General features: G+C 42.9%; 1 protein-coding gene across 3 annotated transcripts in view; it reads left to right on the forward strand.

Annotated features, from left to right (window-relative positions):
* Positions 1 to 6,699: 6,699 nt before the first annotated feature.
* Positions 6,700 to 13,166, forward strand: part of HNRNPDL (heterogeneous nuclear ribonucleoprotein D like) — a 208,316-nt gene continuing 201,849 nt past the window's right edge. The window contains exons 1-4 of one of the 3 annotated variants that reach the window (XM_044061181.1): positions 6,700 to 6,853; positions 7,852 to 8,140; positions 8,876 to 9,044; positions 9,119 to 9,280. In XM_044061181.1, coding sequence (XP_043917116.1) covers positions 8,049 to 8,140; positions 8,876 to 9,044; positions 9,119 to 9,280 — 423 coding nt within the window. In that variant the 5' untranslated portion in view covers positions 6,700 to 6,853; positions 7,852 to 8,048. Of the gene's footprint in view, positions 6,854 to 7,851; positions 8,141 to 8,875; positions 9,045 to 9,118; positions 9,281 to 13,166 lie in introns of those variants that run through there. The other 2 variants (XR_006363460.1, XM_044061180.1) reach the window with 2 other exon arrangements.

A 13,166-nucleotide genomic window follows, 5' to 3' on the forward strand; every position in this document is an offset into this window, starting at 1 on the left:
ATTGGATAGGACAGGGAAGCACACCTTTGCATCAGCGACCTTTGCTATCAGGTCCCTGAATTATATGGCACACTTCACCAGACTTCAAAGAGACCTAGTATCTGAGCTCTCTGAAACTTTGGCAGGTGCCGTGTCTAATGAGGTCTGTGACAAAGTGGCCTCTCAGCTGGCCACTATTGAATCGATTTCAAACTCCTCCATGAGCTTGGTGTCCCATGCATCAGAAGGAGTGGCTAGAGCAGCGAGTTCAGGCATTGTTTTGAGACAACATGCCTGGATGCGCTTGTGTAATTTTGCAGAATCCTTCAAGGCTTCCTTTCTCAATGCTCCCATCGAGTCCTCCTCCTTGTTTGGACCCAAAGTCAAAACTACATTGGCCAGGTGTGAACAGGATGGTAAGACCCTGTCTGCCCTAGGTGTCCATTATTCTTCCCCCCAACATGCTTTCTCCAGAAACCAAAAGAGCGGGAAGATGTGGTACAGAAAATATCAGGGTCCTTTCTGTGACACACAGGCAGATTTTTCCCCTAGGGGCAGAGGGGGAAACTCACAATGAAGATGCCCCTTTCGGGGTAGAGGGGGTCCGCATAATCAGGGTTCCAGAGATTCCTTCTCCGGGCAATCCTACCAGTGCTCCTGAAGAGTGGCCCAACCCCTTTCCTCTGGAAGTGGTTGGGAGACGTTTCTCTTTGTACCCTTCTGCCTGGCTAACCATTACCAATGATTCTTGGGTACAAGGGATAATAACCAGAGGTTACAAGATCCCCTTCGAACTTTGTCCTGTCCCTCCATCAAGATTTCCCAACGTTCCACCCAGTCAAAGGGAAGAAGCAGCTCTAGAGATTACAAAGCTGCTAAACAAAAGAGTCATCCAAGTAGTCCCAACAGACCAGATAGGATCCGGATTCTACTCAAGACTATTTTTGGTGCCAAAGAAAACCGGGGACTGGAGACCAATTTTGAATCTCAGTGTGCTAAACAAATTTGTGAGTGTGCAAAAATTTCAGATGGTCACTATATAGTCTATCATTCCTCTCTTGTAAAAAGACGATTGGATGTGCTTGATAGATCTTCAGGATGCGTACTACCACATAAAGGTGGACAGACCATCAAGAAGATTCCTGCACTTCTGTGCGGGAGCCAGTCATTACCAGTTCAGAGTACTGCCCTTTGGACTCTCTACAGCCCCCAGAGTGTTTACAAAGTGCATGGCAGTTGTCACAGCTCACCTGCGACTTCAAGGTTTTCAGGTATTTCCATATCTCGATGACTGGCTCCTCTCCACCCCCATCAGACACCTATTGGAGGAAGCCCTGGCGTACTCTCTCAATACTATCGAAAAGTTGGGCATAACAATAAACTGGCAGAAATCCAATCTCACCTCTTCTCAGTCCACAGAATTCATAGGGGTCATTTTGGACTCAAAAACTTGCACAGCGTCCATACCGGAACACAGAATATCAAGAATCAGGCTGTTGGGCTCCATGGCAGCTTGCATCACCATTGTCCCCTTAGCCAGGTTTCACATGAGGCTTCTACAATAGCTACTGCTCACCCAATGGTATCCTTTTCAGCTTCCCCTTTCAGCCAAGATTCACATAACTCAGAGATGCAAACAAGATCTAAAGTGGTGGTTGAACCACAACCCATCACAATGGTCTCGCCCCTACTCCCCTCAGCAGTCCAAGGCTTCAGTGACCACGGACGCCTCCCTGATGGGGTGGGGAGGGCTATGTCAGGGTCAGACAGTCCAAGACACTTGGTCCGAAGTGGAGACCCATCTGCATATAAATGTTTTTAGAGCTGAGAGCGGTGCTTCTGGCATTGCAGGCATTCCATCCCTTGCTGCCATCAGGGACAATTGCGATACAATCAGACAACATGGCGGTAGTCTGGTACATCAACAAACAGGGCAGAACCAAATCCTACCCCCTCTGTCGAGAGGCCATGAGAATATGGCAATGGGCGATGGCTACCAACCGCTTTTTTCTAGCAACGCACATTCCCGGGAGTTCCGTGACAGCAGACAGACTCAGCAGGTACATTCTTCAACCTCATGAGTGGTCCCTGAATCCTCTCATAACGGTGGAGATCTTCCACTGTTGGGGCCATCCGTGCTGCGACGTCTTTGCATCCCCGACCAACTTCAAATGCAGCAACTACTTTGCCCTGATTCCCCCTCCGGGACAGTCACCCAGGGACGCTCTAGTTCACGATTGGCCCTCGGGTCTTCTTTATGCACCCACTCCCCTCATTCCCCAGTTTCTGAAGAAAGCCCATCGATTGAAGAGCAAAGTGATCCTTATTGCTCCATATTGGCCTCGTCAGATTTGGTTCCCCTTTCTGTGGCCTCACCTGCTAGATCAACCATGGATTCTTCGTCCAACCTCGGAGTTGATCTCCCATCTGCAGAATCTGATTCACCCCAACCTGCACAGTCTGAAGCTCACAGCTTGGCTCCTCCAGTTCCCTTGACTGCCAGGCAAAATGATCTTCCCTCACAAGTACGGGACATTCTTATTGCATCTCATAAGCCCTCCACTAGAATGACTTATCTAGGCAAATGGAAAAGATTTACCTGTTGGCTGAAAGATGAGGAAATTGATCCCTTTTCAGCACCGGTGTCGATGGTACTCGAATATCTAACCGCACTATTTCAATCGGGGCTGTCAGCATCTACCATTAGAGTACATTTGGCTGCGATCTCTAATTTCCACGAGAATGTCCAAGACTCCTCCCTCATGTCTCACAAGTTATGTAAAGCCTTCATAAAGGGTGTGAATCATCTGAAACCCCCTTTCAGGGAACCTATTCAACCTTGGGATTTATCTTTAGTTCTTCAAGCTCTGACATTGCCCCCTTTTGAACCAGATGCTTCATGTGACCTCAAATATCTGTTGTGGAAGACCTTGTTTTTGGTTGCTATTACTTCTGCCATACGTATCTCTGAGCTTCAGGCCCTATGTACAAAGAGTCCGTACGTGATTTTTCATCCAGACAGGGTATCCTTAAGAAATAACCCTTCCTTCTTGCCAAAAGTCATTTCTGAAATGTCTGTTAATCAGACCATTGAATTGCCAGTGTTTTTCCATGATTATTCTAATGAGGGAGAGTACTGCCTACATACCCTAGACGTACACAGACAACTCTGTTTCTATTTGCAAAGGACTAAATCTTTCTGTAAATCAGACCAGTTATTCTTGGCTTTTTCTGGATCTAGATTAGGATGTGCTGTTGCTAAAGTCACATTGGCTAGATGGTTAAAAGACACTGTGACCCGTATTTATTCGGTACGCAAAACGTCTTTGCCAACTACCATCAAGGCTCATTCAACAAGGTCAGTGGCAACTTCTGCTGCCTTCCATGCCAGAGCTTCTTTACATGACATCTGTGCAGCTGCAACTTGGGCCACTCCTCATACCTTTATCAATCATTGCAAGTTGGACTTGGCCTCCAAGGGAAGAGCATCTTTTGGTTCTATGGTGCTCAGGAATGTCCTTCCATGAAAGCCTCCCAGGAATAGAGGTAGCTGGGGACTCTGTCCCATACGTAAGGAAGTGGACGAGGATTAACAATATCAGATAAAGAAGTTATGTCTTACCATAATGTTCCATCTGTATTGTTGATCCTCGTCCACTCATTACGACCCTCCCTCCTTCCCCCTCCTATGGCTTCTAGTGGATCTCACCATCCTTCTCTTTAGGTCATTTGACCAGAGATAGCCTCTACCTTTTTCTGACTTGCAAACTCAATCTGAGGTAACAGGGAGAGGTGGATTATGGGTAAGAGATTGCTTAGCTCGAGAGTTTATTGCTGGTGTGAGCTTGCTATATGGCCGGCTCGGTTCTGATATTGGAACCATGACCTATACGTAATGAGTGGACGAGGATCAACAATACAGATGGAACGTTATGGTAAGACATAACTTCTTTTTTCATACATAGTCACACAAGATCGCTCTCACTCTCTCACATACACACACAGGCTCCCCTGTTTTCATACAAGCATTCACTCCCACAAGATTGCTCTCACTCTCCTGATCTCTTTCTTACTTACACACACACACACACACACACACACACACACACACACACACACACACACACACACACACACACACACACAGAGTCTCTGTCCTTTTTTTTTTTTTTTACGCTTGGAAAACAACAGAACCGCTGCTTAGCTAAGACTGTAAAACAATGGCGTCCTTTATTATTATTTATTTTTGCAGTCTGAGCTCCAGGGCAGCTCGATATGCTGCTGTGAAGCGGTGGCCTCATTTGTCAGCAAGCATTACTTACAGGTTCATAGGTTCATAGGTTTATACTAGGCTATCTGCCCTGGGGCAATTATAAGCCTAGCCCAATTCTGTATGGCTTACGCCACCCCTTGATTTGAGTATACTGTGCCCTTTTTAAGGTTTAGTTTACTGTGCCTCTGTCTAATAGTGACACGGGAGTAATCCCTGGGACAAACCTACGATCCCCCATCCACCTATTGAGATTCTTCTTGAAGAGATTCAGTGAGGTGCTCTGCCTCACATGAACTGGAATTCTATTCCAGAGCGAAGGGATCCTCTGGGTTATGAACCTGTCCCTCCAGCAAGTTCTATTTATTTCTGTGCTGAGGTTCAAGTCCCGCGAGTGTGTGGCTCTAAGGGATTTAGATTTACTGAGGTGGAGCATGCCCATTAATTCTGGATTTGACATAGCTTTGTATGTCAGGCATAGATCGCCTCGTAGTAAGCGGTATGCAACTGAGTAGAGCTGGAGTTTTTTTTAACCGAGCAGCATATGGCATCTGTTTGAGACCCTTGATCCTCTTGGTGAGATACTTTTGGGGTCTTTCTAATTGCTGCAGGTGTCGGGTAAGGTACATCCCAAAAGGGGCATTGTATTCTATGATGGGCCTGATGAGGGATGAATAAAGGGGCACGATTACCTCTCTTGATCTAGATGTGAAACCCTTCGTGATGAGGTGGGCTATGTAGAAGGTCTTTCTAACCACTTTGGCAATGTGGTTTTCAAAGGAGAGATTGCTATCAACTTGGGTCCCCATGTCCCAAATAACTTTCTCTGTACTTAATGGGTTTCCGCCTATGTGGTAATTTGTGGGCACATTGTTTTTGCCAAAGGGTATGACTATACATTTTTTTGCATTTAGCTTTTTTTTTAACTGGCACCAGTTATCTGTCTCTGTGAGACCTTTTTGAAGGATGTTTGTGTCAGCTGGAGAGTTGATTATGGCGCCCAGTTTGCAGTCGTCTGCGAACTTGGTGAGCCATAGTCCTCCCACGTTTGCCTGTACCTCGGAAAAGTATATACCGAACAAGAGTGGTCCCAGGACAGAACCCTGTGGGACGCCACTTGTGACCGGTTTCGAGTCTGACATGGCTCCAGCAACTCTCACTCTGTGGGTTTTGTCTTTGAGCCAGTTTGTGACCCATCTTGTGACATAGGGGTTTATATTTAAGCTGGATAGCTTATCTATGATGCCCGAGTGGGGTATTGTGCCAAATGCCTTTGCAAGGTCCAGATAGGCTGTGTGTTCTACCTTCCCTTCATCTATGGCTTTGGTGACTGTTTCGAAGAAGTCAACCAGGTTCAAAAGGCAGGATCTGCCCTTGAAAAAACAGAACTGGGTAGGATCTAGTGTCTGTAGGTCCCCAATGTCTTTGTTTATGAGCTCCATGATAATCCTCTCCATAGCCTTGCAGACTAAGCTAGTCAGGCTTATGGGGCAATAGTTTCCAGGGTCCGTAGAGGCTCCACCTTTCTGGAGCGGGACCACTGTTGCTGTACGCCATTCTGTGGGCACATATCCTGTAGTGAGGCTGAGATTGTATAGCTGTTTTATTTGAGGGATTAGTTCCTCTTGGAGTTCATGTAGGATGCAACCTGGGGCGCCATCTGGTCCCATGGAAGCAGTGTTTTTTGCTTTGGAGAGGGCAGCCTTCACCTGAGCATCAGAGATGTTTGGGAGGCAGCCCTCTGCCGGGATAGATACTTGCTCTTTTGGGGGGGGGGGGGACTTGTACATTAATATCCTACTAGAGAAGCTCGTTCTCATAATGTGGAACACATTTTTGTTTTTCTTTAGACTTTTCTCGGTTAGAAGTCGCCACAGTAGAACTCCGGTCCGCTAATGACTGACAGTAGATTTTTTTACGGGTGCCGAGGGGCCAGCTCGCATTCTACGCATGACTTTCGAACGCCAGTTGACCACGGCGAGGACATGCAGACTAGTAGCTTATTAACAATTTCAACTATGAGGCTGACAGAATGATTGAAATATGTTATTTTATACCTATTAAGCATTATTTTGCTGGATTAGTATGATTCAGTATTATTTCCCATGGATATCAATAAAAATATTTTTATCACTGAATGTATGACAGAACCTTTCAATTTGTAACAAAGCAGCATGGACATTTTAAGACTCATAATGAGGAGCGTTCCTTATAATGAGGTACGCTTGAGTGGTATTGGTTATGACGTTGTTTAGGGAGGTAGTTACAAAGGGGCGGTTAGAAGAGGGCGCTTGGTCACAAGGGTGTTGAGTACAGGTGCACAGATTTAACGTATTAAAACATAGTACGTATAGACCAGCACACTGTTAATGTAGGATTAACTGATTGCGCTACCGTTGTAAGGACCCCATGAAGAGAAATAAATTGCGCATAATTACGTTTCCTTAAAAAGTATGTCCTAATATTTTTTGTCACTACTTTAAAATCCACAGCGTTAGTATTGTGTCTTTCCCACTGACGAGTTACGCTGAGTCAACGTTCTCTCCGCTGAGTACAAGGACTGCCAACGCAGATTTATGTATAGTGATGGAAGTTTTTCTATGTGTGAGTTGCATCTGCCTTTGAAATTGAGTTTTGTAAGTTATGGTGGTTTTCAAACTAATGTATTAGTGTTACAGAGGCGCTGTTTTAATATTTTGCATCAGAATGCAAGCCAAGCAACGATCCTGTTTCTTGCTTAATCTGCTGTACTTATTTTGGGGTCTTTGTGCTCCCTCCCATCGCAATTTTTTGTTTTCGTCGGAATTTCTTGCAGTAATAGGTTGAGAGGTATGATTGTGTAATTAAATTTTAATTTAAACAAATGCATGGGGTGATGACTCTTTTTTGACAAAATGTATTTGCAGTGGCATTTGACCTAACTTTTGGTTGGAATCTTAAATTTCATGCATTTGTCCAGAGAGCTATGTAGCTGTCAAACGATTTACAACTGAAAACACGCTTATCTTTAGTTTGGATATAGGGTTCATAGGTGTGTACTAGGCTAATGGCCCTGCAGCCATTACAAACCTAGCCCATAGATATCCCTAACCTAGATTGCATGCCCGTTTAAACCGATGTCTCTCTCTCTGAACACTGGATGATGCAGCACATTTGTTTAATGAGAACCGGTAATCATACCTGTCATTTGTAACCTCAAATGAGTCAAGTTTCATATATTCGTTGCATCTATAGGTAAATGGCACAGCACTCTTTAGTCTTATTGGCTCATCTAAGCAAGGGAGTCGGGGACAATTGTTTGTAACGATGTCGTGAGCTTTTTAATTGAATTTTTTATTAAGTGTTCCATATTTTGGCTAAACGCTCCCCTAATAGAGATAATGTGCCCAGTGTTGAGAACTGTCAAAGCTGTTATATTTTATTTGATATTCAATAGATTTATGTTCATCGTATGTTTGTATCCGTTTTTAAATTTTAAAATATAACCATTCGTTTAATGGGGAGGGGGTGCTTTCTTTTATTTACCCACACGTCTTCAAACGACCATACTCCCGGATACATCGTTGCTTCTTAATAGTTCTGTTCCTTTTTTTTCCCTACAGAGACAAGATCATTTCCTGCAATTGCCATTGGTCGACTGAGTGGTCACGAGGTCAATATATAAGGATCGACTAGGAGCAGTTCTGATCTTTTCGTCGCCATTTTAAGTGGTTGTAGGTTTTCAATATTTTATATTTGTAACGATAAACAGTACAGTCATCGTTTGTTTTTCGGGAAGAGCTATCCTTTAGAGAATATAATGACTATGACGGCGGCCACAAGCAATTACAGTATGGATGAATTCCCGGAAGGAGCAAAAATAAATGCCAGTAAAAATCAGCAGGACGACGGGTATGTAAACGAACAATGGCGCTGAGTGGATTGGAGCGTGAAGTATCTGAAAAAATCTGGCTTTTAGAATGTTAGACGCTTTAAACCAAATATACTTTGTGTTCATGTTCTTGTATGTGCTGCAGAGGACATTATGAGAATACACTTCAGCATGTTTTCTATGTGTGTGAAATGTTAGGGCATTTGGTGAAAAATGAGCTGCTTTACTGCCCAGACTCTTATCGTTGACGTACTTGCGTATCCTGGGGTGATTGACACAAACCCAATATTATACGTTAATGTTCTTAAAGAATTCGCTTTAGGTATGAATTTGTTTACTATTTAATTTGCAGTTATCCCCCCCCCCCCTTCCGAATTGGTTGGCATTTGCTGTGTGTGTCTGGATGAATTTACGCATCTAAGCTCGTCAAACGCTGGGGATTGGTGCAGAAAAGCTTTCTTGTGTTGAGTAAGACTCGTTTTATTGGCTTTAAAATGTTAAACGTAGGACGGGCGTGCTACCGCTTCTAGTTTGTCGTGAATCTGGGTTGGTTTCAACAGGGATAGGTATTCTGAATGGCCCGAATCTGTTTTTGAACATATGAGAGGTAGTGACGCTTTTTATTTGGAGTTAAAGTAAACGTATTTGGCGATCTTCGGGTACAGTAATGTAATGCAGTGCTTGATGCTGGTGATAGCCGCACGTGAATGTTAGTTTCAGAAAGGCCTTTGTAAATGTAACCTCTTATTTCACAGGAAAATGTTTATTGGAGGTCTGAGCTGGGATACGAGCAAAAACGACTTGTCCGAGTACCTGTCTAAGTTTGGTGAGGTGGTGGATTGTACTATTAAGACAGACCCGGTTACTGGACGATCACGGGGCTTTGGTTTTGTTCTGTTTAAAGATTCCGCAAGTGTTGATCGGGTAGGTATGTAATTTCTAGTATACATGTTGTGACGGTGTTAATTATAACGAACTGACACACGATATTGTTTCAGGTGCTGGAGCTAAGGGAGCACAAACTCGATGGAAAACTTATCGATCCCAAACGAGCCAAAGCATTGAAAGCTAAAGAGCCTCCGAAGAAAGTTTTTGTTGGGGGCTTGAGTCCCGATACGTCAGAGGAACAGATTAAAGAGTACTTCGGAGCTTTTGGCGAGGTATTAGGTTGATTTGTAAATAGATACTAGTGGGGTGTGCGTATATGTATAAATGTTTGTGCTGGTGGATTCTGTTATCAGGGTTTTGATTTGTGATGTTCCTCCACTGTCTGTTGTGGAGAGATTAGCTTCCATGATATAGTAACTATGGGTAGAGTTGGAATCTTGATTGCATATGTGATAAGTATTTTAGTAACTATGGGTAGAGTTGGAATCTTGATTGCATATGTGATAAATATTTAAAGTTTTTTTTTTTCAAGTGTAAAATAATGCATTTTAGTCACCCAGGGAGCTTTACAGTTGGCAAGTAACACCAAGGCCCAATTGTGCTCTTATTTCCATTGTGTCACGCAACTAACCCCGCCCACTGACGCAAGCTTGAGAACTGGTACGTTCTAAATTGAAATATTGTGTTTTGTCATTAATAACGGTAATATTAAGTCTGCTGTAACAAAAGGCCGCAAAATGCAGTCGACTTTACAATCTTTTTGGAGTGGAGTGCTTGTCAGCTCGCCTCCAGTGCCCGGACCGGCAAACATCACTACACGTACTATGGCACCGGCCAGCTTGCAGTTAAAATTATAGGCCATACGATCTTGTTTTGAGTTGCAGAAGATGAGCCTTAACTTGTCCTAGGGATTGCTGTCTCTAAAGTATAAAATAGAAAGTTGAATGGGATTTGCATCGATCGCTAGAATTTTTTTGAGGATCATAGACGTAAAAATTAACAAAAATTCGCGAGAAATTGGAAGGAATACACCTGCGTTATTGTAATGTAGTTTTGCGTTACACGTCACGATTTTTTAATTAAAAAGGCTCGTTAGTTGTGTGTTGCTAATCTGATAGGCTAGTGCTTGTGAGCCATTTTAAGCCTAGCCAAGTATCCTTTGTGAGACTCGAACCTTGCACCTTGTGTTTGTAAGGCAAACACACTTTAACCATTAGGCCACCCTCCCAACCCTCATGAGAAAGTAAGGCCATATATGTGTTAGTAAAGATGTTGAAAAGTGGTCTTTACAGTGTTTTCTTATGTAGCCTCTTTCAGCTGATGGACCATGAATTTTCCTAAGATTAGTTCCCATTGTTTAACTTTCCTAATCTGTCATCCAGTGGTAAACCCCAGCCAAAGAGGTGGCTTGTTTAAATCTAGAACACCGAATTTCACCTAAAATTAAGCTACTTACATGTGTAGTCTTCTCCCTGCAGAGTATTTTGCTAATTCTTGTACCAAGTTAAGTCAGATGCAATACTTGGAAGCTAAGGTACTTTACAGGGAAATCTCCCTATAAGGATTGATCCCTCCCCCACACAGCAGACCGTTGTGCTTAGGCATTCTCTTCCTCAAAATTTAGTGTCATGGACCCTGATCACCTTGGGGAATGTGAATTGAGCTGTGGGGAGCAGTGTGTACATTACTTTGTATTTATAGAGTTTTCCCATGAGACTTGTCAGCCTGTTGGAGGGCCTACTTGATGGCAAGCTTTAGGGATATGTTTGACTAACTTTTCCATAGTCTGCATCCTGATTGGTGCTGCTTGGCTTATGATGCATAGTTTTGTGAAAACAGGGCACCAGAACTTTAGCTGTGTGCATTCTTGGCTGTGTTTAATCTATTTCTGGAAACAGTCATTTTTAGAGGTTTCTGTACTTGGGCTGGGAAATGAATGAGCTGGAACAAGGTTTAGTTAGACTGTTAGTTGTGAAGTTTCTCTTGCCCCCAGTGGAGTTCCTTTTTTGTGTTCCATGCATAAAATTGAATTTGTTCAAAAAAAAAAAGTGTACGCAATATGAAGGTCACCCATTTCTGTCGTGTTGTGTCTTTCGGCTTTTCCCGGTTAGGGGTCGCCACAGCGGAACTCCGGTCTGCTAATGATTGGCAGATTTTTACGTGCCGAGTTGCCAGCTCTGATGTACAACCTTCAACGAAGGTACACCCATTCACACATGTCTCCACACAGAACCGCTCTAGCTGAGAATCTAACAGGACGTCTTACTGTGAGGTGACAACGCTACCGCAGCACCACCACAGAGTCACCCATTTCTGTCATAATTGCCTGTATTCATAGGAGTTACCCTGTGCAGGCTCTGCTAAGTCATGTGACACACAGGCCTTTGACTAATAGCTCAAGCCAGTGTACTTAGGTGCACATCTGCTTTCTTGCTAGTAGAATGGAGTCAATTCCCGTCATGGTATTAGAAGACCAGTAGACTTGGGGGGGGGTGGGGGGGGGTAGATGTTGCAGTTTTAAGTGCATTATTTTGTACTGCTTAAGGATACTGTCAGACTGTTTTAATTTTAAATGCATTAATTTTCTTCTGTGCAACTGAAATGGTGTGCATTACAAAGTAGCAGTGATTAATGTAGAGAATTTAAGCATTGTATTTGTTGTATATGCAGTCACTGTAACTCAATGTTTAGTCTTTCCTGGTCTTTTTGTATCCCTAGATGTGTCAACTGTTGTGAAATTGAAGCTGTCTGAGCATTGCGTAGTTTTTCTGTTGCACCCCCCCCCCCCCCTGTGAATTGCTGAATTGGTACTTGGATGTAGTTTGACTTTATTAAACCTAGTGCATTTTTTTAATTTGTTTTTCCATGCCCGAGGTCACTTACATCCTGTTTTGCCAGGTAGCTGATAAGTTGCTTTCTGTGCACTATTTTTCTGTTGTAAATTTTCTTGCATTGCTATGTTATCACATGTGGCATCACTGATTTTGAAAGGGTAGAGGTAACAGGTGTCTGGTTGCATGGCTTTAATTTTCTCTATGTAAGCTGTTATGGAGAGCTTTACAGACAGTAGAGGTCAGTTTTTGTATTCAAAAATGTGAAGGTTATCTGAATTTGGATCCTAATTCTTCAACTGTTATGATAATTTGCTCTGTTTTAGCCTGCATATATAAAACTAGCAATTGTGGAATCCTGACTATGACTTGCTGCCAGTAATAGTATCGTGTAGCATGTCTTGCAAAAAGGTTTTGGCAGCAGCATGACTTTCTGGATATTTCTATTTAATTTTTGATGGAAAGTTAATGACACCCTGACTCCATGTGCAAAAATGGGGAGAAAAGGGGTTGTGGATGGATGGGCAAAGGAGATAATGAACATTCACATCTATTCCCGTCTTTAATCCAGGGAAGATGTGATATTTTGTTTGGCATGTGTTCTTTATTATCTCTCTTCCCATAAACAAGTTTATAGAATTTTTGGTACAGTCCATTAATAATCTGGGCTTTTCTTGCTTCACAACTAGTTCCATGCTGTTAGGACTGTATTCCTCATGCATTTCAGTACTGTTCATCTGTTCTGTCGTTATTGGAACTCTCTTGTGCATGGGTAATTGGCACTGTCACTGTATGCGTAGGGTGGATGCATTTTTGATGACTGCACAGTTCTTCGTCACGCTGAGTTAAGTGATTATATTTGCTGTTGGATACATTGATTCTGTTTTACCCCAAATCATCTTACTTTGCATTTGGTCATGCCAAGTGTCTCAAGTATTATGGCATGAAAGAATTTTGCTGGTACATTTAAGTGCTGTGGCATTTTTCACATCCACTTGAGATACCTCCAACTTAGGTGGATAAGAGTTTTGAGATTTTATTGAATTTTAACTAATGATTAATGGTGGGTGGAAAATTGCGGTATGTAGAAGATTTGTTTGTAGCATTTAAAGTATTTACAAAGGTGTTTGAAATATAAACTGCAAAGTGTGTGTGTTAATGTATTGTGTGTGTATTGTGTGTGTGTGTGTTAATGTATTGTGTGTGTGTGTGTGTGTGTTAATGTATTGTGTGTGGTGTGTGTGTGTTAATGTATTGTGTGTGTGTGTGTTAATGTATTGTGTGTGTGTGTGTGTTAATGTATTGTGTGTGTGTGTGTTAATGTATT

This window comes from Protopterus annectens, chromosome 2.part0 (assembly GCF_019279795.1).
Source record: "Protopterus annectens isolate FY-2018-M chromosome 2.part0, PAN1.0, whole genome shotgun sequence".
NCBI lineage: Eukaryota > Metazoa > Chordata > Ceratodontiformes > Protopteridae > Protopterus > Protopterus annectens.